The sequence below is a fragment of the Pelobates fuscus genome, chromosome 5, assembly GCF_036172605.1.
Source record: "Pelobates fuscus isolate aPelFus1 chromosome 5, aPelFus1.pri, whole genome shotgun sequence".
Classification (NCBI taxonomy): domain Eukaryota; kingdom Metazoa; phylum Chordata; class Amphibia; order Anura; family Pelobatidae; genus Pelobates; species Pelobates fuscus.
Window position 1 is genome coordinate 127,327,868 of NC_086321.1, and position 27,322 is coordinate 127,355,189.

At 43.9% G+C, this 27,322-nt stretch overlaps 1 protein-coding gene across 1 annotated transcript in view; it reads right to left on the reverse strand.

Annotated features, from left to right (window-relative positions):
- The window catches only part of IFT81 (intraflagellar transport 81), a 155,551-nt gene extending 130,585 nt beyond the window's left edge, over nt 1–24,966 (reverse strand). The window contains exons 1-3 of the mRNA XM_063454252.1: nt 24,886–24,966; nt 23,023–23,186; nt 20,569–20,672 (exon numbers count right to left, since the gene is read on the reverse strand). Coding sequence (XP_063310322.1) covers nt 20,569–20,672; nt 23,023–23,166 — 248 coding nt within the window. The 5' untranslated portion in view covers nt 23,167–23,186; nt 24,886–24,966. The remainder of the gene's footprint in view (nt 1–20,568; nt 20,673–23,022; nt 23,187–24,885) is intronic.
- Between the last annotated feature and the right edge of the window lie 2,356 nt (nt 24,967–27,322).

A 27,322-nucleotide genomic window follows, 5' to 3' on the forward strand; every position in this document is an offset into this window, starting at 1 on the left:
ATCAGATTAGTATGACAGTATTTGTATGATTGAAAAACACATACTATTTAGTATAGTTGTGAGAAACGAATATTTAGAAAATAAATACTACCCTCTACTGGCAGACATAGAGAACAACAAATGCAAACTTTCCCTGCAAGGAAGGAGCCATGCCCTTGAATCTTTAGGTCAAGGCTCCTTCCAAGAAAGCAGAGAAAATGCAAATTACACCATTAAAAATACAATGTATTTACATTTGAATAAAATCCGTCCAGTTATAATACAAACATGCTAATATGTGAAATTGGCCTAATAAATGTTTAGCTTGACCGCAGTAATTTTTATTGAAAGCCAAAATAAATATTATTGCATGTAACCAACAATATTGACATACAGATCTACAAAGGTTGGAGGGTGCAGAATAACAAGTTGTAGGACACCGTTTAGATAACACTTTAGATAGCTGTATTTGGAGATATGAGCAAACAACCTCATGGAAACTTAAAGGGACACCTCGGCCACCAACACAGTTTAATGCATTTCATGGCTTTTCACATAAATAAATACCTGTATTTGGTTTAGTGGTTTGGTAGTTTGTTTGTTTCTGTAATTTTCCATACATTTGTAAATTTTATTCTCCTGCCTCATTCCCAACTCCCCTATTCTAAAAATCTTTATTCTTGCTGAGGAACCCTCCTTGAAGGACCACTATAGTGCTGATACCGGAGAAACTGACGGAAGCCAAGCACAGAGAGATGGACACAGGTTTCTTCAGGAAGGAAGAGATTCTTTATTGGATCACCGATCGGGACTCAGAGGGACTAAAGTCAACAAAATACAGCAAGTTCTGAGCCCCGGACAATAGTGCAGGCTCCTTATATAGGCACATAACTCCTCCCATATTAAGCTCCACCCGCACATTCTCTTAACCAATCAACACAAATAAGAATTAACTTCCTGTTTGACCGCATGGCTTGTCCAGCACAATGGAGGAGGGGAATATTATATCCTGTATTCTTGCACATGCTCCGTACACTACTGATCGTATCTTGCCTCGTGCAACCAACTGATCGATACGTCAGCATATGCACGTACACATGCCACGTGGTAATCTCGGCCTACTAAATTTATTTTTACCGAGATTCCACCACATTCCCCCCTTTGATGCCTCTTGATATTTCACAATTACTTGAGGCATCACTTAACCTTGGTTTGCTTACACCGCAAGTTACTTTGAACCAGACCAGACTTATCTTATGATGTGAATCTTTTAACACTCATCTTCCTGCATTGGTTCTCCCTGATCTAAAGCCTTATACTTATAAATCGCCATTATCTGTGCAGCAGCCTTCCTCTCTGCTATATTTCCTATCAGGCTTTGCACAAACCTAACTACTAGGGGTATAAGACACGGCAAGACTAGACACAACATTAAAATTAGTAGGATTCCACCTACCACTGCCTTAAGCCCTCCAAACCACTCATACCAGCTACCAAACCAACTACTTGGATTATACCCTTTCCATACCTGAGTAGGCACATGCGCTAGTTTAACCATATGGCTAGTAAGCTCAGCTATTGCTTGCCCTTCGTCATCTATTTGAAGACAGCAATTGCTCAGGTTAAACTTCCCACATACACCTCCCTCTACTGCCAAAAGGTAATCCAAGGCTAATCTATTTTGGTAGACTGCTGTCCTCATCCTGGTGTTATGCTTCGCTAGAAGATTGAGCGCTTGTGATGTTTCGTTAGTAATAATCTCAACCACCGCCTGTAATCTTATAATACGGTTGAGCATATAAATAGGGGTTCTGTAACCAAAGGTACCATCCTCAGCCCACGTGGCTGGCCCATAATAATCTATGATACGCTGGGGAGGCCATTCATTATCTTCCCAGGCGCCTATCTCTATGGGTCCCCTTTTCTTCCTATGATTCACATCATACACTTTAACACCTAAAGTCTCACCTGTTTCAATCGGTAACAAGAAGAAGGATGGTTTGAGCATACCCAACACACATGCCCCTTCCCAGTCCTGTGGCAACTCCGAATAGGCTTTCTTACCACAGATCCAGTACAAATTTGCTGGGGCTCTCCAGGTAGATGTGATGGATAAATCAAACCACACATCCTTTCTGAGACATTTGAAGCCGACCACCAAGTTGTATTCTTCGTATCATCATCATAAGCTTTTTGCCCTAGACAAGTTAATTCTCCTACAGAAGTATTATACATTATTCCTTTCCTTGCTATGCAAACATAACCTATGATGGAGGTCTTTAATCTCCACTCAGATTTACCTCTAACACTCATATGATAATCGGCTTGTGTAGATATTAGTTGGTCAACTGCCTCAGAACCGGACATTACCTCCTTTGCTTCCCAAGGCCATTGGTCTCCCATGTTAGTACCTCCACACACATAGCAGTTGGTAACATTAAGACTACCGGCAATACTTTCGGCTAAATCGATGAACAGGTTTTTAGCATTATGGGGGATCTTATTATCTATACTCATCTCTTCATAAAAGGAATGGTATACTTGATGAGTTTGGGAGGATACCTTATCAGTCTCTATCCCTATAAACAATAATGTCCCAGGATCTAAACCCGTCCCGTATATCTGAAACCCAAATAAATTGCCATATTTGTCTAAGAACTTATCGGGGTTATTTATAAGTATATGGATGGGATTACATTCCATAGACTTACAATATGGGCTAGTCGGCAACTTAGTCACTATCATGTCTTTGTCTACTGTCTGTCCCCAAGTCGCCCACCCCACACAAGACCAATATGGGCAAAAGTTATAGTCTTTATTTGGGCATCTAGGACTTACATATTTATTTTTACTACTGGGACAAATATATTTATCATTAGACCCATACGTCCTCTCCCATCTAAGATCCCCACATACATTCCACGGCTTTCTACCACTCGATATCGCTTTACACGCATCAAATAGCAGAACACCCGAAGAATGTACGGATTCTAACACCGTCTTATTAATTAGGGTCCCCTGAGGATCTCCATTCCTGAGAGTCAACCAAATTGTACGGGGTTGATACTCCGGACTGAGTAGGTTCTCCTACTCCTAAATGGCACACACTATAGTCTATATTTAAGTATCTACATCTCGATACATCTCCTTTACACTCGTATTGTGAATGCCAAATGAGGGTTTGGGAAATATGGTTACCTGTTCTCGTAGTCTTAATGCATACCTCACAGCTAGGAGTGTCGGTACCTCTACCTTCCTGAATATAAAAACACATATAAATAAACACTATCAAAAGCACATCTTTCGCCGTCATCCTCAGTCTTCGTCCGTGCGAAGGCGCCTCAGCTTCCAGGATGTGAGGGCTGCAGGGAATGGAGTTCTGCTCGTCTTCACAGGTGTCCCTTCGAGACTTTCCTGGCTTATATACTATGTGTTGGTAAGCGGACAGGCTTTATTATGGCCTTCTCACTCACGCACCAAATCCCAAAAATAATAAAATTTGTAATCCACAATAGTTCCTCGTTACTCCGACTGAGTAGTGCGTTTTAACCGGATCTTGCAGGGATTCTCTGGATCTGCTGTAACTTGCCAAGAATCGACTGCTGCTGGTTTAACCCTGGAGTGATGTATCCACGGAGTCACTTCGGCTACTTTTATCGCTGTAGGGGTAGACAAAAGAACAACATAAGGACCTCTCCACTTGGGCCCTAACGGTACATTATTCCACTCTTTAATCCACACTTGATCTCCTGGATGATAACTATGAACAGGGGGATAAATATTCACAGGTAATCTATCTTGTACCCATTTCTGTACCTCCTCCATAGTCTTACCCAACTCTACAACCTGCTGCCGGGTAATTCCTTCTCCCAACTGACTCAAATCCCCCCTTAAGTTACCAAGTACGGGAGGTGGTCGCCCATACATAATTTCAAAAGGAGAGAGGCCCATCCTTCTGGTAGGGGTACTGCGGATTCGCAATAGAGCTATGGGTAAGAGAACGTTCCACTTAAGTTGGGTTTCCTGACACATTTTAGCCAACTGGTTCTTTATAGTTCTATTCATTCTCTCTACCTTACCAGAGCTCTGGGGTCTATATGCAGTATGAAGCCTCCACTTTATACCAAGCATATGAGTCAGTTGTTGTAGGCACTGATGAACAAAAGCTGGACCATTGTCCGATCCTATAGAACAGGGTAGTCCATATCGGGGTATTATTTCTCGTAGCAGGAATCTCACAACTTCTCCTGCTTTCTCTGTACGAGTAGGACATGCTTCTACCCAGCCTGAATAGGTGCACACAATTACCAGCAGGTAACGATGTCCACCCGATTTAGGCATCACTGTAAAGTCTATTTGTAGATCGGACATGGGGAGTCCCCCCATGAACTGGACTCCTGGTGGCTTTACTGGTCCTTGTCTTGCATTATTTTTAGCACACGTTACACATCTTCGTACAATGGCCTGAGTCAAGTTGGACAATCTTGGTATGTAGAAATGTTTTCTGAGAGATTCTTCAGTACTGTCTCTCCCAGAATGTGTCCCGTTATGATAATTTTGGACAATTTCTACCGCTAGTGATGCTGGTATGACTATTCTTCCATCTTCTAGCTGATACCACTTGTTCTCCAAATACTTTCCTGGTTCAGTCTTTAACCACTCCTCTTCTTGAGCTGTATAAACTGGAGTCCATTGGGACAGTGGAGTTGGTATAAGAGCAGCTATATGCCCCACATACTCCTGTCTTCCTGATTCAGCGGCACGCTTAGCTGCACTATCTGCCATCCGATTTCCCTTGGTTACATCACCATCTCCTCTCAGATGCGCTCGACAATGTATGATACCGACTTCTTTCGGCTCCCACACTGCTTCCAATAGTTGTAGGATTTCAGCTGCGTATTTGATTTCTTTTCCTTCTGAATTCAGTAGTCCTCTTTCTTTATACAAAGCTCCGTGGGCATGAGTGGTTAAAAACGCATATTTGGAGTCCGTATAGATGTTTACTCTTAAACCTTCAGCCAATTGTAACGCTCGTGTTAGTGCTATTAATTCTGCCTTTTGTGCTGATGTTCCTTTCGCCAGTGGCCGAGCTTCTATCACCTTGTCTATTGTTGTTACTGCATATCCTGCATAGCGGATCCCTTCTTTCACATAACTACTGCCGTCGGTATAATATTGAACATCGGGGTTCTGGATGGGAAAATCACGAAGATCTGGTCTACTTGAGAATACTTCATCCATTACTTCCAAACAATCATGTTGACTTTCAGTAGGTTGTGGCAAAAGGGTAGCTGGATTTAAGGTGTTTACAGTCTCTAAATGCACTCTTGGGTTTTCACACAACATTGCTTGATACTTGGTCATACGGCTGTTACTAAACCAATGATTTCCTTTGTAATCCAACAACGTCTGTACTGCATGTGGGACTCGTACATAAAGCTCTTGACCCAGAGTGAGTTTATCGGCTTCAGCTACTAGCAGGGCGGCTGCAGCTACGGCTCTTAGACAAGGTGGAAGTCCGCTGGCCACTGCATCCAATTGCTTAGACATGTAGGCAACAGGTCTTTGCCATGATCCCAAGTACTGTGTCAATACTCCTACAGCCATTCTTCTTTGCTCGTGTACATATAAGTAGAATGGTCGTGTGTGATCAGGTAGACCTAATGCTGGGGCACTCATCAAAGCCCTCTTCACATCTTCAAATGCCGTCTGCTGTTCTTGGGTCCATAAGAAGGGGTCGTGCTCTGTACCTTTGATAGCTGCGTACAGAGGTTTTGCCAGTATCGCATAGCTGGGAATCCATATCCTACAGAAGCCTGCTGCCCCCAAGAATTCTCGCACTTGTCTTCTATTCTTGGGTATTGGTATTTGGCAGACAGCTTCTTTTCTCTCTGGCCCCATAATTCTTTGACCTTCAGAGATATGGAATCCCAGATATTTGACAGTTGGCAAACACAACTGAGCCTTCTTTCTAGACACCTTGTATCCTGCCTTCCAGAGAATGTGCAGTAGATCGTGCGTTGCTTGCTGACAGATTTCTTTTGTAACTGCTGCTATCAACAAGTCATCTACATATTGTAACAATACACACTCTCCTGGGATGGACTCGAAATCCAGTAGATCTTGACTTAGGGCTGAACCAAATAGGGTAGGTGAATTTTTAAACCCTTGGGGCAGTCTTGTCCAAGTCATTTGGCGTTTTGAGCCCGTTACAGCGTTCTCCCATTGGAAAGCGAAAATACATTGACTTTCTGCGGCAATTCGGAGGCAAAAGAAGGCATCTTTGAGATCTAAGACTGTGAAGTAAGTAGCCCCGCCCGGAATTAAAGCAAGCAGGTTATATGGATTGGGTACAACTGGATGTATACTAACAACCGCATCATTGACTGCTCTCAAGTCCTGCACAGGTCGATACTCATCTGTACCGGGCTTTTGAACAGGCAGCAATGGGGTGTTCCAGGGGGAAGTACAGAATTTTAGGATACCATACCGTATGAACTTATCCAGATAGGATTGGATGTTCTTCTTAGCCTTCTGCGGGATGTGGTATTGTCTTAGGCTCACTGGATAAACCCCAAGTTTTAGTTCAATTTTTATAGGTGGAATATTGCGGGCCAGTCCTGGTGGGTTGTTCTCTGCCCAAACTCCTGGTATGTTAAATAATGTCTCATCACTCCTAGGGTTTTGGCTAGTCAACGCGGTATAAAGTCGCCACTCTTCTTCCTTTGGTACGGATAATGTCATGATACCTGAAGGTCCATTAAACTTTAAAGATGTTGTTCCATTTGGTAGGAACGTAATCTGCGCTTGTAATTTTGATAGCATATCACGTCCCAGCAATTGGACTGGACATTCAGGCATATAAAGGAATTGATGTTTTACTACGTGGCCTCCCAATGTACAGAGTCGACTTTTAAGAACCGGTTTTTCAGCACTTCTTCCAGTTGCTCCTATCACAGTAATAGTCCTTCCAGATGGAGGAGCAACTAGATTAGTCACCACTGAATGTTCAGCACCAGTGTCGATCATGAACGCACTCCTTTTCCCCCCTATTGATACTTCGACCATAGGCTCCGCTCGACCAAGGGGGATGGAGCCCGGTCGGTATCAATAGTCCTCCATGACCGTGTCAGCCAATCCCACGAAGTCCCTGCCTTCTCTATCGCGGGACCTTTGCGCTGCTGGAATATACCTGTCTTCCCTAACACTTCCTCTGTTCCCATTACTCCCTCTATTACCATTACTCCCTCCGGGGCCTCCTCTACCTCTCGCTCTGCCTCTAAAGTTTCCGTAGCCTGCCCTGGGTTGGTCTCTCTCGTACTGCTCTCTTTGCGGACATTCGTTCCTCCAATGCCCTTCTTCCTTGCAATACGCGCACTGATTCCTACTCAAAGGCTCCCTACTCCATCTACTATCGCCTCTATCTGGGCCCCGTCTATCTACGCCTGCGATCGCTACCGCTAGCATATCAGCCTTTTTACGCATCTTGCGCTCTTCCTCTTTCTTGCTTTCTGTTTCCCTATTCATATAAACCTTATTCGCTACCTCCATTAGTTGGGTGATTGACATACCTGCAAACCCTTCTAACTTTTGTAGCTTGCGCTTAATATCTCCGTAAGCTTGGCTGACAAAGGCGGAGTTCACCATTCGGGAATTATCTGCGTCTTCCGGATTAAAGGGGGTATACAAGCGGTATGCCTCCAATAATCGGTCATAAAAGACACTGGGCGCTTCATCGCTTTTCTGAATCACCTCAACTGTCTTCGACATGTTAATGGCTTTCTTTCCTCCGGCTTTCATGCCAGCAATTATAGCGTCTCTATAGGCTCTGAGTTGAACCATGTCAGCACCATTTACATTCCAATCGGGATCGGTGTTGGGATAATGTGTTGCGGCCCATGCTGATGGATTGGCTTGGTTTAAAGTACGGGCTTTATCCTCTAGTGCTTTAATGGCTGCTTGATTTATTCTTGTCCTTTCCTCATTGTTAAACAAAGTCATTAATAACTGCTGGCAATCAGCCCATGTCGGGTTATGTGTCTGTACTATTGAGGTGAACAGATCAGTCATAGCTTGTGGTTTCTCAGTATACGAGGAATTGTGGGTCTTCCAGTTTAAAAGATCGGTTGTCGTGAATGGGACATATACAAAGACTGGGTCAGCATGTGCCATTTGGCCTGCGGCATCGATATAGGCTGACCCAGGATTCAGACGAAGAGGCATCTGATAGTGTTTTAATTGTTGGGCACCGGTCAACTGTCGGGTCTGTATGGGGCTACGTGGAGGGGCGTCAGTCATAGGTTCCAGTCGGGGAGAAGTAGGGTATGGGGATGTGGGAGCTTGGTTTTGGGAAAAGGTGGTAAATAGAACACTTCGAGTCGAGCTAGATGAAGCTTGACCGGAAGTCTGAAGTGGCGCCAAATCAGGATATTCGTTTTTAATGGGGGTTGGTTCTGATTCCGGAAGGGGAGATTTAGTACGAGGGGGGGTGGATCCTGTACTGGAGGAGGAAGCGGAAGTGGATGGGGGTAATGAGGGGAGGGTTGCAGGACTTCCTGCGTTTGCGTCACTTCCTCTTAACGGGAAGTAAGGGGGCGGCAAAGGGATCTCGGACTCAGGGGGCGTGTCCAAAATGGGCCTAACACCAGTCCTAGTGGACGAACAAGTCCTAGCTACCATGAGGCGACATTGCTCCTCGTGGCATGTCCGGAGCCATTTTGGCGAGTCATTTACGGCCTGTCTCCAACAATCAACATAAGGAAACTGGCCGTAAAGTTCAGGCCTACCTGATACAGCCACGTGTAAGCGCTGTACCAGAGTTGGATCCAAACTGCCACGTGGCGGCCATGCCGCAACCAAAGTAGGCCACTCCCTAGTACACAAAGTGACCAAACGTACAGGAGACATTTTAACCCCAAAATCACAAGTTTTGAATCCCTTTTTAAAATTCTTCACCATACAACCTAAGGGATCCGGAATCGTTGACTGCGACGCACCCATACTTAACAATGGAACGTCGTCGACAACGAATACTATACACGCGTACTATTCAACAGTCACACCCGTTTCCTCTGGCAACAGCACCACGTGGTACGGTTACCAAGTGAAACGTACACAATAACAATAAACACTCAGGGAATTCCCGTACACACACAGCTGCTACACCAGTCACTATATAATCAATATTATGCCCTTTGGCGTAACTATACAGTCACCCACGCTATAATTCTCTATATACGAATTACCCGTCTATAACACACCCCAGTAACATCGTCTTTTACAAATAGCGGTTACAGTACGGTTAGCATAGGTCAAAGCACAAGTTAAGGTCACAATACAATTATTAGTGGTTATGGTGTTAAACATGCAATGGACGACAATGATTAGTACTTATATACAGTGTCAGTAAATATACAGGGTTATGGTACCGTGCACTATAATACAGCAACACACTATTAACACTCTCGCTAGACGGCTGAGCTCGCGCTATCTAACAAGATATACACTTTACTAAACAATCGTTAACACATTTACAATTCCCAACTAAACTATTGGCCAGTACCTTGATGGACTACCTAAAACTATATACACCCGTTTTGGTTAGCCACACTGCCCAATCACCACATATAGCGAGCTAGAGAACCGAATTTACACAGGCGCCTCTTAGTCGCACTATCAAAAGTCTAGTGGGTTCCAAATTTACACGCCTTCCCACTTAGCCCAGATAGGTTGAGAGCTAGCGAACCGAATTTACACAGGCGCCGCTTAGTCTCCCGGTCCCTCCGACCTAGCGAACGTTATATACACCCTAGAACGCTAGTCTAGACAAGACACCGGTGTCCGGCTAGGGCTATTTACACCAGGACCCCGCCTGACTAACAAAATCAAACGGTCTGACTAAAGAGCGTTCGATCGAGCGGTGCGCCTTCGCTCCTTCCCTCCGACAGAGGGGGCAGATACACAGATTCAAAACCCCTTTGGGCCTACCGCACAATCGGTATACCCCTAGTGGGTCCTGCCGTCTAAAACAGCAGTTGTCTTACCTCCTCGTTCCTGAACCTGAGTTCACACTCATCGACGGGGACACCCCAGCACTTCTCACGTAGAGGCCGATGATCTCCTGGACAACAGACCAGTGGCGCCGAGACGAAGGGAGGTCCACGCAGAAGTTCAGGGGTGCAGCCGTAGAGAACGTGGGCAAAGATAGACCGTCTCACGCCTCTGCCTCTCAGCTACCGTTGAACGATGAGCTTCCCGGCCAATGCACCAAATGATACCGGAGAAACTGACGGAAGCCAAGCACAGAGAGATGGACACAGGTTTCTTCAGGAAGGAAGAGATTCTTTATTGGATCACCGATCGGGACTCAGAGGGACTAACGTCACCAAAATACAGCAAGTTCTGAGCCCCGGACAATAGTGCAGGCTCCTTATATAGGCACATAACTCCTCCCATATTAAGCTCCACCCGCACATTCTCTTAACCAATCAACACAAATAAGAATTAACTTCCTGTTTGACCGCATGGCTTGTCCAGCACAATGGAGGAGGGGAATATTATATCCTGTATTCTTGCACATGCTCCGTACACTACTGATCGTATCTTGCCTCGTGCAACCAACTGATCGATACGTCAGCATATGCACGTACACATGCCACGTGGTAATCTCGGCCTACTAAATTTATTTTTACCGAGATTCCACCACAGTGCCAGGAAAACAAACTAATTTTCCAGGCACTATAGGGTCTTTAGGTCCCCTCCACCCTCAGGGTCCCACTCCCGCTGGGCTGAAGGGGTTAAACACTTACAAGAGCCGCGCGCGCATTCAAACAGTCCATAGGAAAGCATTTCTCAATGCTTTCCTATGGACGTCCAGCGTCTTCTCACTGTGATTTTCACAGTGAGAAGCGCGGAAGCGCCTCTAGCGGCTGGATTAACCCTAGTGTAAACATTAACCCTAGTGTAAACATATCAGTTTCTCTGAAATTGCTATGTTAACAGCTGCAGGGTTAATACTAGATCAGTGATGGCGAACCTTTTTGAGCCCGAGTGCCCAAACCGCAATACATGCCAACTTTTTTCCCCTCAAAGTGCCAACATGGCAATTAAACCTGAATACTGAGGTTTACGTTTAGAAAAAAACTACTCGTACAGTTAACAACTTTTGTTTTAAAAGAAGAACACAACAGGGAGTTAAATTATACAAATTTTAAATAATGATATAATTTAAGCTTATATTTATTAGTATCTCCAACACATGCAATACACACAGACTGCTGAACACATTCACACACCAACTGCTTAATACATACACACACCGAGACACAGACAGACTGCTAAATACACACACAGTCAGCTAAATACACGCACACTGCTGAGTACACAGTCCGCTAAATACACGCACACTGCTGAGTACACAGTCTGCTCAATACACGCACACTGCTGAGTACACAGTCTGCTCAATACACGCACGCAGTCTGCTAAATACACGCACGCAGTCTGCTCAATACACACACACACTCTGCTGAATACACACACACACACACTGCTGAATACATAAAGACTGCTGAACACACACACACACACACACATATACTGCATTGAGGGGTGCAGTGTATGTGTCTGTGTGTAATGCTGTGTGTGTGGGGGTTGGGGTGCCGTGTGTGGGGGGGAAAAGGGTGCTGTGTGTGTGGGGGGGGGGAAGGGTGCTGTGTGTGGGGGGGGGGAAAGGGTGCTGTGTGTGTTTTTTGGGGAAAGGGTGCTGTATGTGAGTGGGGGGGAAAGGGTGCTGTGTGTGTGGGGGGGGAAAGGGTGCTGTGTGTGTGTGGGGGGGTAGGGGTGCTGTGTGTGGGTAGGGGTGCTGTGTGTGGGGGGGGTAGGGGTGCTGTGTGTGTGGGGGGGGGTAGGGGTGCTGTGTGTGGGGGGGGGGTAGGGTTGCTGTGTGTGTGTGGGGGGTAGGGGTGCTGTGTGTGGGGGGGTAGGGGTGCTGTGTGTGTAGGGGTGCTGTGTGTGGGGGGGGTAGGGGTGCTGTGTGTGGGGGGGGGGGGGTAGGGGTGCTGTGTGTGTGGGGGGGTAGGGGTGCTATGTGTGTGGGGGGTAGGGGTGCTGTGTGTGTGGGGGGTAGGGGTGCTGTGTGTGGGGGGTAGGGGTGCTGTGTGTGTGGGGGAGTAGGGGTGCTGTGTGTGGGGGGGAGTAGGGGTGCTGTGTGGGGGGGGTAGGGGTGCTGTGTGTGTGTGGGGGGGTAGGGGTGCTGTGTGTGTGGGGGGGGTAAGGGTGCTGTGTGTGTGGGGGGGGTAGGGGTGCTGTGTGTGGGGCGGTAGGGGTGCTGTGTGTGGGGCGGTAGGGGTGCTGTGTGTGTGGGGGATGGGGTGCTGTGTGTGGGGGATAGGGGTGCTGTGTGTAGGGGGGTAGGTGTGCTGTGTGTAGGGGGGTAGGGGTGCTGTGGATAGGGGTGCTGTGTGTAGAGGGGTAGGGGTGCAGTGGGTAGGGGGTAGAGGTCCTGTGAATAGGGGTGCTGTGTGTAGGGGGTAGGGGTGCAGGGGGGTAGGGGTGCTGTGGATAGGGGTGCTGTGTGTAGAGGGGGTAGGGGTGCTGTGGGTAGGGGGGTAGGGGTGCTGTGGGTAGGGGTGCTGTAGGTAGGAGTGCTGTGGGTAGGGGGGGTAGGTGTGCTGTGGTTAGGGGTGCTGTGGGTAGGGGGGTAGGGGTGCTGTGGGTAGGGGGTAGGAGTGCTGTGGGTAGGGGTGCTGTGGTTAGGGGTGCTGTGGGTAGTGGGGGTAGGGGTGCTGTGGGTAGGGGTGCTGTGGGAAGTGGGGGTAGGGGTGCTGTGGGTAGGGGGGTTGGGGTGCTGTGGGTGGGGGGGATGAGTAGCAGATGCACTTATTTTTATTTTTTTTAAACATATTAGAAAAAAATCAGTATCCCCCCTTCCCTTCTTCTTACCTTTGGTGAAGGGGAGGGGGGGAACACAGCCATCCCTGGTGGTCCGGTGGTGATATGCAGGACAGGAGGACAGGTCCTGCAGCTCTCCTGTCCTCCCGCGCGATGCTGTGTGGAGCGTTGCCATGGTAACGCGCGGCAACGCTCCACACAGCTCGCGGGAGGACGGGAGAGCTGCTTCCTCGATCCCTCCCCCCTGCTTCCGGTCCTCCCGACACGGAAGCAGAGTAGGCACCTGCCGTTTTGGGCAGGCAGGTGCCTACTCTGCAGTGATTGCAAACTTATGGGCGCGTGCCCACAGAGAGGGCCCGGCGTGCCACCTGTGGCACGCGTGCCATAGGTTCGCCATCACTGTACTAGATGGACCAGGCATCGAGAACACTTCATTGAGCTGAAGTGGTCTGGGTGCCTATAGTGGTCCTTTAAGGCACTAGACAGCAAGAAAACTCTCCAGCACTGCACAAGCTCTACTTGCTGTGATATTCCTGTGATAAGAGATTCTTGCACTTTGACAGAAGAATACATGATTGGAGTGATTGATGTCACTCTGTTCTGATGCTGTTGCACAGTCAATAAAGCCAGCATGTAATTGGGAGTGATCTCTCTCCTTGGGTAAGTGTTTGACCTGAGCATGTTTCTTGACTATGTGTAGCTCTGTTTTCCAGATCTTGGCTTACTATATTGACTTTGCGCACCTCTGTATCTGGCTTGTTTTATGAGCTACTCTTTTCTTTCAGGATGTCTGCTTTTCTTTATTGAGTTAAGCCCAGCTAACTGTAAAGACCAGTAATACGGTCTGTCTCTTTTCTCACTTCTGCATGAGACGTAGCAATACACTTCAGTGGAAGTGGCGGACCACTAGGGCAAATGCTCCCCCTGGGGGAATATATGTCTGTCCAGCGGCAGGGATTAACTAGGGTGTCAACCACAATATGTCCCCAAATGTGTCCATATAGGCTGTTAAAAAATGTGCTTGGGCCCTCATTCAATTAGTCTGGTACACCTACATTAAAGGGACACTATATTCACCAAAACAACTTTAGCTTAATGAGGCAGTTTTAATGTATAGATCATGATCCTGCAGTCTTACTGCTTAATTCTCTGCAATTTAGGAGTTAAATCCCTTCTGTTTGTCCATGCAGCCCTAGCCAGACCTGCCCTGGCTGTGACTCACACACCATGCATGGAAAAAAAATGGTTTCACTTTTAGTTAGATGTAACTTACTTTAAAAGTTCTTATTGCCTGCTCTCTAAAGTGAACTTTAATCATACACAGGAGGCTTCTTTGGGGTCTAGCAAACAGGAAGTGTTTAGGAAAAGCTGTGCAAGGCACGTGTAGAGAGATGTGACTAAGGTGCATAAACAAAGTGATTTAACTCCTAAATGGCAGAGAATTGAGCAGTGACACGGCAAGGAAATGATTTATACACCAAAACTGCTTCAATAAGCTAAAGTTGTTTTGGTGACTATAGTTTCCCGTTAATTCATTAAGCAGAATGCAGGGCAATATTGTAAGTCATTACAGAAGTGGCATGCCTATATGTAGTTAGGGACTTGTGTGCCTTATAATAACTTTGTGAATCTGTATTTGTATTTTGTTTACGATCTGTCACAAATCATGTAGTGCCACTCCTGAGTTTGGACTAAGGATCCGCTCAGGGCCGGTGCTAGGATTTTTGACTACACAGGCGAAGATGCATTTTGCACCCAAAAAAAAACAATGCATCTTCACCTCTGTGTCTCATAGCACCCCTTTTGAATTTTACCCCCATTAGTGTTGCATATCCACTCTCTTACCCCTCTGGTCCCTTTGTGCCTTACACCCCCCTTTAGTGTGTCTCATACAACCCCTCTTATGTATTTCTTACTTCCCCGTCAGCCCCTTTCTGTCTCTTTCTTCCCCCTAGCCCCTTTCTATCTCACTTTTTCTCCCATATAGACATATATACAGGCAAAAATACATACATGCACAAATACACAAACATACAGACACACAACCATACAAGCACACATACATAATTATTCAGGCACACAGTCACAAAGATATACAGACACACAGTCATAAAAGGCACACAATCAAACAAACACAGGCATACAATCTACACATACAGGTACATTGTTGTACAAACACAGACATACATTCATACAGACACAGGCACACACAAAAATACAGACACAGACATAAAGAAACAGAGATTGGCATATAGAGACATACATACACAGTGATACAGAGACATACATACGCAGACAAACAAAGAACCCTGCACACTGATACCGTGTAAATGCTCCGGCCATCCACAGTGGTAGATGCTCCCTGTCAGGCAGACATCGCTGGCAACACTCCAATAGTAAGGATGGTATATTTATTGATAGGTGAACCACCCCATAGAAAGTGTGACGTTTCGGCTCAGCAAAGCCTTAATAATGCAATAAGGCTCTGCTCAGCCGAGACGTTGCACTTTCTTTGGGGTGGTTCACCTATCAATAAATATACCATTATTACTATTGGAGTGTTGCCTTTTGAATACATACACAGATCGTCATACAGACTGTATGTCTCTGTATGACGGTCTGTGTATGTACACAGGATGGCTAAAAGATAGATCCCCAACAATGCTTTGAAAGCTGGGGCTCTACCGATTCCCCATGCTTGCAGGATTGTATTTAGCACGGAGCAGTATTTGTGTGTTTGACTGTAAGCATGTGTTTGTATAGAGTATGTTTGTGTGAATGTAGGGGTGAGTTTGTATGTAGTGTTCGCGTTTGAATGTTGAGATGTATGCACATATACACATACACTGCCACACACGCACACACTGTGATACACATACACGAAGATACACACACTGACACACATGCCGATACACATATACACAAACTGATACACATTCAGATAGACACACATATACAGATACACACAAACACTGACAGACATACAGATAAACACACACTGACATACAGACACACTGACAGACATACAGATACACACATACACAAACAGACACACTGACAGACATACACAAACACACACACAGACACACTGACAGACATATAGATAGACACAGACACACTGACAGACATACACACACGGACACTGACAGACAGAAACACACACAAGACACTGACAGACAGAAACACACACAGACACACTGACAGTCATACAGGCACACTGACACACACACCCACTGACAGACATAGATACACACACACACAAAGATACACTAACAGACAGACATACACACACACACTGACAGACATATAGATACACACAGACACACTGACAGACAGATACACACAGACACACTGACAGACAGATACACACAGACACACTGACAGACATACAAACACGGACACTGACAATCATACACACACGGACTCTGACAGACATACACACACGGGGACACACACACACACAAGACACTGACATACAGAAACACACACTGACAGTCATACAGGCACACTGACACACACACCCACTGACATACACACACACACGCTGATCAAAATATACACTTTTCTAGCCATACACAGGAGGGTGGCTTACCTGAGTGCTGCCTGAGGGAGTTGGGAGTTGGAGCTAGTCCTGCCCAGCCCCCCTCCTCTCTACCTTCTGCTCTCTGCAGTCTTCTTGGGAGGAAGTCCCAAGAAGTCCCTGCTGGGCGCCAGCCGCGCTGTGTGCTACAGAGGGAGCAGGGATATGACGTGTCATATCCCCGCCCCCTCCACACAGTCCGCGGCACTGCAGTTGGCGCTCGGCCACGCTACAAGAAGTGACCGGCAGGAGAGGGGCCGCCTGTGCCGCCTTATGAACGCGCCGGCCCTGGATCCGCTCTTGCTTCAGTGTAGGTTCTGAACTCTTCAAGTTATTTTTATGATTGTGTCTGGTTGATAGCGATAGACCCAGTGTGTCCTCTGCATCTACATTGATTACCACGTGTAAACATAGATTTATATTAATTGAAGGAAATAAATCACCCCTTAAAAAACATTTGGAGAAAAAAATATATATATTCAGTGCCTCATTTTGAAATGCATGTTAAAACCTAACTAAATTACACCAAATAGCTCAGTATAATTACATCACCTCTAAATTCACTCACAGTCAGCTAGTGACCTTTTTTTCTATTTACTAAACTTATGCAAAATCTCTTGTCAGTTTCAGTCACTTTGTGTTACAGAACAAAAGTACAGAAAATGTAATATAAATATATAAAAACTAAAAATATTGAAAACACAATTGGGAAATTTACAGGAACTCAAAACCAGAGGGGACCTAACTTCCTCCAAAAACAAACAGATAACTATACATTAACAAAACAATGGGTCCATAGAATCACTAGCAACCAGGAATGGCCCAAGACTATGGTTTTCCCTATGCAAAATGAACTATATGTGGCATGCAGTTTGCAGGTACTATAGCGATTTCCACCAAGCCAGCTTCCAGGAGCTCAGTTTCCACTCACCTTGGTCATTTTCCAAGGACATCCTACATTAAAGGAAGACTATAGTAACCTAAATTACTTTAGCTAAATAAAGCAGTTTTAGTGTATAGATCATTCCCCTGCAATTTCACTGCTCAAATCACTGCCATTTAGGAGTTAAATCACTTTGTTTATGCATCCCTAGCCACACTGGCTATGATTGACAGAGCCTGCATGAAGAAAAAAAAAAAAAAAAGTTTCACTTTCAAACATATGTAATTTACCTTAAATAATTGTATCTCAATCTCTAAATTGAACTTTAATCACATATAGGAGGCTCTTGCAGGGTCTAGCAAGCTATTAACATGGCAGGGGATAAGAAAATCTTAATTAAACAGAACTTGCAATAAAGAAAGCCTAAATAGGGCTCTCTTTACAGGAAGTGTTTATGGAAGGCTGTGCAAGTCACATGCAAGGAGGTGTGACTAGGGTTCATAAACAAAGGGATTTAACTCCTAATTGGCAGAGGATTGAGCAGTGAGGCTGCAGGGGCATGTTCTATACACCAAAACTGCTTCATTAAACTAAAGTTGTTCAGGTGACTATAGTGTCCCTTTAAACCCCTGCTTGCCAAGTGTGGCGGAGCATGAATGTGAAAAGGCAGGTGTCATTTAGCCACTCACACAAGATCTTTGCACCCGGGTGTCACAGGCCTTTGGTTACCTCCTGACTTTAACTCCATCACAGACGCTGATCTAAACTAATTAAAAAAAACTAATTAAAAAATCCTCGTCTTATCTTGCTGTAATCTTACTGTAACTACAGGTCTATGCTACATCTACTGACACCTAAGCGGTACTACTCTCATGTATATATTGTCTTAAAACATCTAGCATATTACTCGGTTCTCCTTTACTAAGCACCCATGAGAGCAACAATTTTATATATTTTTTTGGTTACTCATAGTTAATAGCATCACCTGTGTACTTAAAGAAAAAGTGCAGCTTAATCCTGATAAGCTATTTACCTACATGATTAAGCTTGCTGTTATTTCATTGAATTGTTGTTTTTCGAAGTCTTAAACGTGCACCCCTCGCTCTCTCTCATGCCTCTTACATGTCTAGCAGACTTCACTTTTTTATAGTTAACTACCTGCTCCTTGTCTAGCTGGATATACCTAACCCAACGCTGAGCTTTACTTCTATACCCTTACCCCTCTAGACACTGATATTAAGCTAGTATATTTCGGGTGGAACAACCTCCTAGTCACGTTAGCCTAGCACGATGTTACCGTAAAACTGTACAGAGAGCTGGTTTCTTTTCTTATGTTGTTTTTTTTTTTTTTTTTTTTTACTATATTACAAAAATGTGCAATGTCGTATGCTATACCACTGTTTCACTATGATTACTGAACTGCATCATCTATTGTGGCAATGCAAGACTCCCTGTCTATCTATGCACAACCAAAATAAAGAATTAAATAAATAAATAAATAAATAAATCCTCCAGCATTGCTTTCAAGAAGAGAGATTCTTTCCCAGAAACCCTCTCTCATTAATACCTTAAAGGAGACAATAACGCATTTCAAGCATCTGTAACGAAACACCAAATGGAACCTTAGAAACTTTGAAAACATAAATAGAAAAATTTACGTGCAAGTGAATCAAAACCACTGCCAAACAAATGCATGCTCATTTATTCTCTTATATAATGGAATGGGGCAATACAATAGCTGAACGTTCTCTGCATTTCCTTGTTCATGTAAACAGATGAGGCATATCAACCAAATGAGAAAAGCTGCAAGAAAGATTTGCAGAAACAAATACCTTAGTTTTCGCAGAGCGTAAATCTACCCTGGTTTTGGAAAGGTTTTGTTAGCTTGGTTATCCCTCTACAACAATGTCTTATAAAGACATATGTCAATATCAAAGAACAGAACAGAACAAAGATGTATAAACAGGGCCGGATTAACATAGAGGCTGATGGAGCTGCAGTTCCAGGCCCAGGCCCATTGATTTAAAAAAAATCAAATTTTTACACAATACTCTTAGGGTTGCCACCTGGCCAGTGTTTATTTGAGGCAGGCTGGCTGGTGTCTCAGTGTCCCCATGTCTCATAGTGTTCCCTAGTGACATGGAGACACAGACACTAGGGGACACTGGTAGCAATCCATCTATACAGCAGAATCAAACTGTAAGTAGTTTTTGGGTTATTTTACAGAATTTTCTCTTATTTCACTCCTTGTGATTTACATCATGTGATGTCACACACATAATTAGTTATGCAAATTAGTAAGGCCTGTATTTTTTTTCCAAGAAAGGTGGCAACCCTAATTACTCTTCAAATACTCTTGCTTAAGTATGGAAACTTAAGAGGGAGGTATGGAAACAAAACATGTGTGGACTAGCTGAAATGAAATTAGTTAAGGTAATGCTGACTTTGGTCTCTCTAACACTGTGGCATGTTCCATTTCTTCTGAACTCACTACATACACCTTTTCTCTGTCTCAGACTGTATACCAGGAGCTTCTGCCTGCTAGTAAGAAGGTAAGGAGACAAGTGGACATGTGAGTGCTAGGGGACATTCCTTAGAAAGCATGGAGCGAGCGCATCATTAGACGCATTTATGCCAAGCTCAGGATGCTGTTGGCCAGCATGCATGATTGGCAGGCAGCCTGACATGCATTCATGCCAGGCTAGCCTTCCAACTCTTTGGGCAGACACGGCTCCTTTATGGGCATGTTCGGCCCTTTCAGGGGAGTTCTGGATACATGATCCGTGTCAATGACCCACCCTATTACACTACCCATTAACTTCCTGCTTCACTGGACACTGCTGTTAGGGGGTATGGATTTATCTGAAAGATGAAAGCATGAATTAGAGAGAGATTAGCATATTTTAAGAGAACATGAATTTTTATTATAGCTGCATCCTATGAGTTTCCCTCTAGCAACATCTCCACCAGATACAAAACGCTTGAGAGGTATGACTGCTTTAGTGTTTTTGGTTGATAAGATTCTGTACTTAGGCCCCTCATAATTGTCAGCACCAGGCCCACTGGGCTTTTCATCTGGCCCTGTGTATAAATTTTGGTCTTTACGGTAGCACGCAATTCCTCTTTTTTTCAAAATATAACAGAACAGAGCTGATTTTATATAAAAAAAAATGAATTTGCATAATAATGATCATATTAGACGAAAAAAGGTCATGCATCACTAACCAGATATACTTACATGTCTCCTGTGTTTGCCTGAGGTTTGTATTTAAGGATTCCAAGAATGTTTAACATTCTTTTAACTGTCTGATCAGGCATTTCATCCCGAATGTCCACAGAGTGCTATAAACATAATAATGGGTTAAAATAATACATTTATAGAGTAAATGTATATATATATATAATATAAAATGTGTTCCATACTAAATAGGAAGCCAAAAATAAAACTCTGGGTTTCACAGTGAGTTAGGCTTAGTTAAATGTCACATTTGAATAGTTATGAGTATGATGAAAAGGATGGGCATTATTTACTGAAACAAAATATAGCACTCAGAAATTATCCACCGTAACTACACATAAATAATTGTCTAAATAAACTTGCGTTTAAAACGAAGAAAATTTTTTAGCTTTGCAATTACTTGAATGTATTCACTAGAATTTGAATACTCTGTCCAGATTATGAAAAATAATTAGTACTATTCAGATGAATCGGGACGTTGATCACACAATTAATTAATGTTCATTTTTAGGAAGATATTCCAAGTTAACTTGAATGCAGTCTGGTTTTCATCCCATCTGAATGCAATCAAATGGTTGAAATCCGGAACCAAATACTAGAAATGTGCAAACAACTGCTTATAATCTATAATAATTCATCAGAATTGATCACCATCTCCCAGAAAATTCAGTTCAATCAAATTTACACCATTTGGCTGAACTGAATTTGCAAGTATATAGTGAATAATGTTAGCACAAGTGAATACATTGAAAACAACGGTCATTAGTAGCATTTAGATAACAGGGTTAACTCCACAGAGAGGCACATTATACACCAATTATTTAAACATAAAATATAGGTTATAAGATGCGTATTATTTTACAACTATTAGGTTAAAGAAACACTGGAGCGTTAAGGATACAAAACTTTTAATACTCAGCTTAATTCCAGTGCCAAGGTCCCTCATCATGGATCAATCTCCACCTCCATCACGCCCATAGAGGAACATAATGTGAATGTGCAGGTGCAGCAAGTGCTGCGAGAGCATTGGAGCTTCCCCATAGGAAGCCCTGAATCAATACTTTCCTATGGGGATTTTGTAGACGCTGAACATCCTCATGCAAAGCGCGAGGAAGTCCAACAACTTTTCAAGGAGTTAAATTTTGAACAAATTGTTCACGGTATGATTTTGTTATGAATTAAAAGTTAATTTGTTTTTTGTACAAATTAATTATATACATATATTTTGGTTCACTCTGTATATATATAAATATCTATTTATACAAAAAAAAAACATGCCCACACTATATGGCCAAAAGTCTGTGGACACCTAACCACCTATATTAACTTGTTGAAATATGGTACCTCTTTGCAGCTACAACAGCCGCCACTCTTCTGGAAAGGCTTTCCACAAGATTTTGGATTTTGTGTGTGAGAATTTGTTCCCCTTCTGACAAAAGCGTGTTTGTGAGGTCAGGCATTGATGTTTCAGGAGAAGGTATGGCTCGCAATCAGCATTTCAATTGAATGGAAAACTGTTCAACAGGGTTGAGCTTTGTGCAAGCCACTCTCCACACCAAACTTGTCAAACCATGCCTTCACGAAGTTCACTTTGCACATAGGGGCACAGTCATGCTGGAAGAGGAAAGGGCCTTCTCCAAACTGATGCCACAAAGTTAGAAGCATCTAATTATCTAAAATGTCTTTGTATACTGTAGTATTAAGATGACCTTTCGCTGGAACTAAGGGGTCTAACCAAAACCTTGAAAACCAGACCAGAACATTATCCCTCTAACACCGACCTTTACAGTAGGCAGCGTTCTCCTGGCATCCACCAAGCCTAGATTATTCCATCAGACTGCCAGATACAGAAGTGGTGTTTATCACTCCAGAGAACAAATTTACACTGTGCTCTAGAGTCCAGTGGTAGTGTGCGTTGAACCAGTGCAGACGACGCTTGTCATTGCACATGTTGATGTTAGGCTTGTGTACATCTGCTTAACCATAGACACCTATTTCATGAAACTTCCAATACAATTCTTGTGCCAATGCTTCTTGCAGAGGCAGATTGTGATTCTGCAATGAGTAATGCAACTGGTGATAAGAGATTCCTGCAAGCTAGATGGTTGAGCACCCCCTCTCTGTGAGTATGTGTGGTGTAGGCTGTTGTTGCTCCAAGATGCTTCCACTTCCCAATAATAGCACTTACAGTTTAACAGGGAGATCTAGTAGGCTAGAAATTTCACAAACTGACTTGTGACATCTTATGGCATTTCCCTGTTTAAAGTCAATGGGAGTCAGTATTTGTCTAGTGAGATCTCATTAACAATTAATAAGGCTGATACAACTAAACTGAATGATAAGTAGAAATGTCCAAATACATTTGGAGATATAGAAACACACACTCACATATGTATCTTATTATTTTTAATACACATTGAAAAAACAAAATAATTTGATATTAAGCTCTGTTACCTTTGGATCAATCTCTGCAAGAACATCATTTAGCACTTGCAACAGCTGCATTGGTTCCAGTGAGTCGAATGTTATCAAATTATAGTTCTTCTTAAATGGTTCCTTGTTGAGTTTTTCAACAATGAATTTAAGTTGATCACTCATGTTGACTCCACGACAGTTACCTATAAATGAAAGCATGCTGTGACAAATAAGTAGTTAAAGGAACACAAACATATATTCCTGACCCTATAGTGCTAAAACCATCATCTAGCCCCCCTGCTCCTCCTTGCCCCCTAAATATAGTAACATCTTACTTTTATTCAAGTCTGCAGCTGCTGGCACTGCCACTGATGATCTGCTTGGCTGACATCATCAGAAGTGATTCTCTGAGCCTATCACAATGCTTTCCCATAGGAAACCATTGGATTGGTTGAGACTGTCAAGGAGGCAGATCAGGGGCAGAGCCGGAACAAGCCAAACACAGCTCTGGCCAATCAGCATCTCCTCATAGAGATGAATTGAATCAATGCATCTCTATGAGAAAAGTTCAGTATCTGCATGCAGAGGGTGGAGACACTGAATGGCAGTGCTGCACGCAGCATTGCCCCAGGAATCACCTCTAGTAGCGATCTAAGGAGTGGCCAGTGGAGGTACCCAGGGCTGTAATGTAAACACTGCATTTTCTCTGAAAAGACAGTGTTTCCTGCAAAAAGCCCGAAGGGTATGATTATACTCACCGGGACAAATACAATAAGCTGTAGTTGCTCTGGTGACTATAGTGTCCCTTTAATTATTTTGTAATGATAATAATACTGTATTAATAAACTGCATCATATCATGTTTTACACAGAATGTAAATGGAGGCTTTCTATTGCATTGTGATATCCCCAGAACACATAGGACAATGCTGCTGTTCACTGGCACAGCAGATGTGTACTTCAGTTACCTTCATGCTACGCCATTTAAGAAAACACCTAGTCAAACTGATTTTTTTTTGCATGGCAGTCTGGAGATACACACGGTTTTGCACTTATGAGCATTCTGTTGACTGCTGGGAAGCATATAGTTTATGTGAGCAACTTCTGACAACTGTCTACAGATGGGTTTTTAGAGTAACCTCTAATAAAAATTAGGTGTTTTTACTGGAGTAGTTGATGATGTGATTAGCAACTCTGACACAGTTTGGCACACACTGGTTTCATGGTAAAAAAAAATGTTTAAATGCCATGTACCTGAATACATTTAAGACTATTTCTTTATGTATTTGCACTGGAAATATAATAGTTGAATTTGCAAAGGGTGGAGTTTGACTCTAGTGTAATGTATTTAATTTTTTTTTTCTACAACCTACAGTTTTATTAAATATAGTAAATTTACAACTAGTACAGTATCAGGAATTAATAGCACAACGAACTACACTTTAAAAACAGAAGGTCATAAAGATAAATATATCAACAGTGTGATAGCTTACATCCCTAAAAACAGGTGCCAGATCTATCTGCTGACTGAAAAAAAAGGAGAATAAAAACATATGGATTTGCTATCAATCCCCCAGCAAGGTTCCAATACATGGCTCCAATACTCACAATAAACATTTTAGACAAAGAGCAGAATAGAGGGGCCAGGGGTCCCAAAGGGGGACTCTCCCTGTATACACACATATAAAAAGGTCAGTTTAAGGAAATGCGGTTTGTTTTTTATTGTGAATATTCGTTTCTTGTTTCCACGGTCCGACCTCCCACAGTCACAGCTGGTTACTAAGACAGTACCCCCATCCCCGGAGTCTGGGAGGGATATAAGGGAATGGCTGGGGGGTTCATAGACCAGCACCCTGTCACCATGTAGCAATATAAACTGAATTATTATTATTATTATTATTACCTGACAGCTAGAACTGATATTCTCAATACAAACAGCTTCAAGCAGTTGCCAAGGCGACGCTCTCGGGAGCTGACGTCATATCCGGAAGCCCAGGAAGTGTCGTGCGAAGTCAGTGGGTGCAGTGGGTAAGGACCGCGCGTTCGGTGCGCTCTGCAATGAGAGGATTACTTGTGCGATGCTGCCCTCTAGTGGACAAAAAAAATAAAAAAAAGCTACAGTATGTGTCTTTTCTCTGTGTGTAGATAAAGGTGGGACTGTCACTGCTTCACGTTTAGCACAAGCATATAGGTGAATAAAATGTTGGAAACGTTTTTTAAAGATTCTTTATATTTCTTAAGATTTTAGCTTACAAACATTGCTGGCCAAGACCTGGCACTATATGTAAATTACTCAAAGGACAACCGTCAAGTCAACACTATTTATAAAATTAACCCCTTAAGGACTGGACTTTTTTTGCGATGTTGTACATTTGCGACCAGGCATCTTTTTACACTTTTGTGGTGTTTGTGTTTAGCTGTAATTTTCCGCGCTCTCATTTACTCTTCCTATACAAATTATATATTGTTTTTTTCAGGACAAAAGGGGCTTTCTTTACATACCATTATTTATATAATCCAGGGGAGGGCTGGCAGCCTTAGGCCTGGGGGGCAAAACCAGTCAAGTGGCCCATTGCACCACCAAATCAGTTCACCATCCATGCCCACCTTTTTCTGGTTTTATAACGGATATTGATGTTATGCTAATCAGGAGCTCTTTGCCATACCCGCTCCTTCACGGCTCTGACTTTCAATGTTGTCAGAGCACAGGCTGAGAATCTCTGAGCCTGCTCTCTGACTCACTAACTGAGCGCCGGAACCACGAGGGAAAGGATATGATCTGACTGCACCTACTGCTGGTGCGCACCAGTGGACCACCAGCGAAACGTTTAAATTAAATATGCTGGTGTACCCAACTTGTGAGCTGTGTTGGCCGCCGGGCGCCTCTGTTGTCATGGCACCCTGCGTGACCGCACAGCTTGCCCACCCCAACGGCTGGCCCTGCTGACACACACTGATGTTACTACTTAGACATCCCTCAATATTAATACAGAGATGAGAGTAAACACCAATAAACTGTGGAAACAGAGCTGATCCCCCCAAATTTATAAAGGTTTGCTTAGAGGATTTATTCAAGATTAAATCATGCCTCCTCCTCTCTCCCCCATGCGCTGCTCTGTAGGCTGGGAGGAAGTGAAGAGTAATCACAGTCTCCCAGCACAACGCCACCTGTGGCTGCATGGGGAACAGCTGTTTAATGTAATGCTTGCAGGACGGCCAGCTGCCGCAGAACCTCTTTGTTTCCGTCTCTGCAAAGGGCTCCAGGCACTGCTTGTTGTGAGTGTGAGCCACTGTAAATTAGGGGCAGAGGGCACTTGCACTGCGGTCAAGACGGGTCTGGGCAGGAGGAGAGTGCAGTGCAATCAGTGCACTCCCCTCCTGTGGGTCACCAGTAGACTGGTGCACCTGCCCAGGATCAGAGCCGGTGCAAGGATTTTTGCCGCCCTAGACAAAATATAAATTTGCCGCCCCCCCCATTGTGACATCACAATGCCCCACCCATATGATCTGCCATATGAACTAACGCCAGTGCTGCACACAGTGTGTGTTTACATTAAAAAGCCTGCAGGGACCAGCTATAGACACCAGAACCACTTCATTAAGCTATAGTGTCCCTTTAATGTGAGGTAAATTATAGATTAGTGTCACTAATAATATACTAGATTGCCTACTTACAATTAGATGAGGATGATGATGGGCTGCAGTTTGGCTCCACTGGTCTGGTGTAGAACAGGACCTCTGGAGGCTGTTTGCAACTGTGGTCACAAAATTCAACGTTCTGGGAGAATTGGAAGCAGCTCCATTTTTGGGGGGCCTCTTACACAGCTCAAGGTCTGGGCCCCAGTGCCTGACGGTGAGTATGCCCATAAGGCCCACTCATAAGTCCACTTATATGTTCCACCCACCCATGAGCTCGCTCACAGGGAGTGGAGTGTGTAGGGGATGTGTTATGTGTTATCTAATATGTGTGCTTATGGTATGTAGTGTATAGGGATACCAGTTTGTGCAGGTGATGCAGTGGGTTTGTGTGTAGTGGAAGCAGTGTGTATTTGTGTATAAGGGATGTATTATGTGTTTCTGGTTGTGTGTGAGGGATGCATTGTGTGAATCTGTGTTTGTATGCATAAGGGATGCAAGGTATGTGTCTGTATGTGTGTGCATTGAGTGTAAGAGATGCATTGTGTTTCTGTGTGTATGTAAGAAAACAGTGTGTGTGTTTGCATGTGTGTGTAAGGGTTTGCATTGTATGTTTCTGTGTATGTGTGCAAATGATGCATTGTCTTTGTGTGTAAGGGTTGCATTGTGTGTGTGTGTAATGGATGCATTGTGTGTTTCTCTGT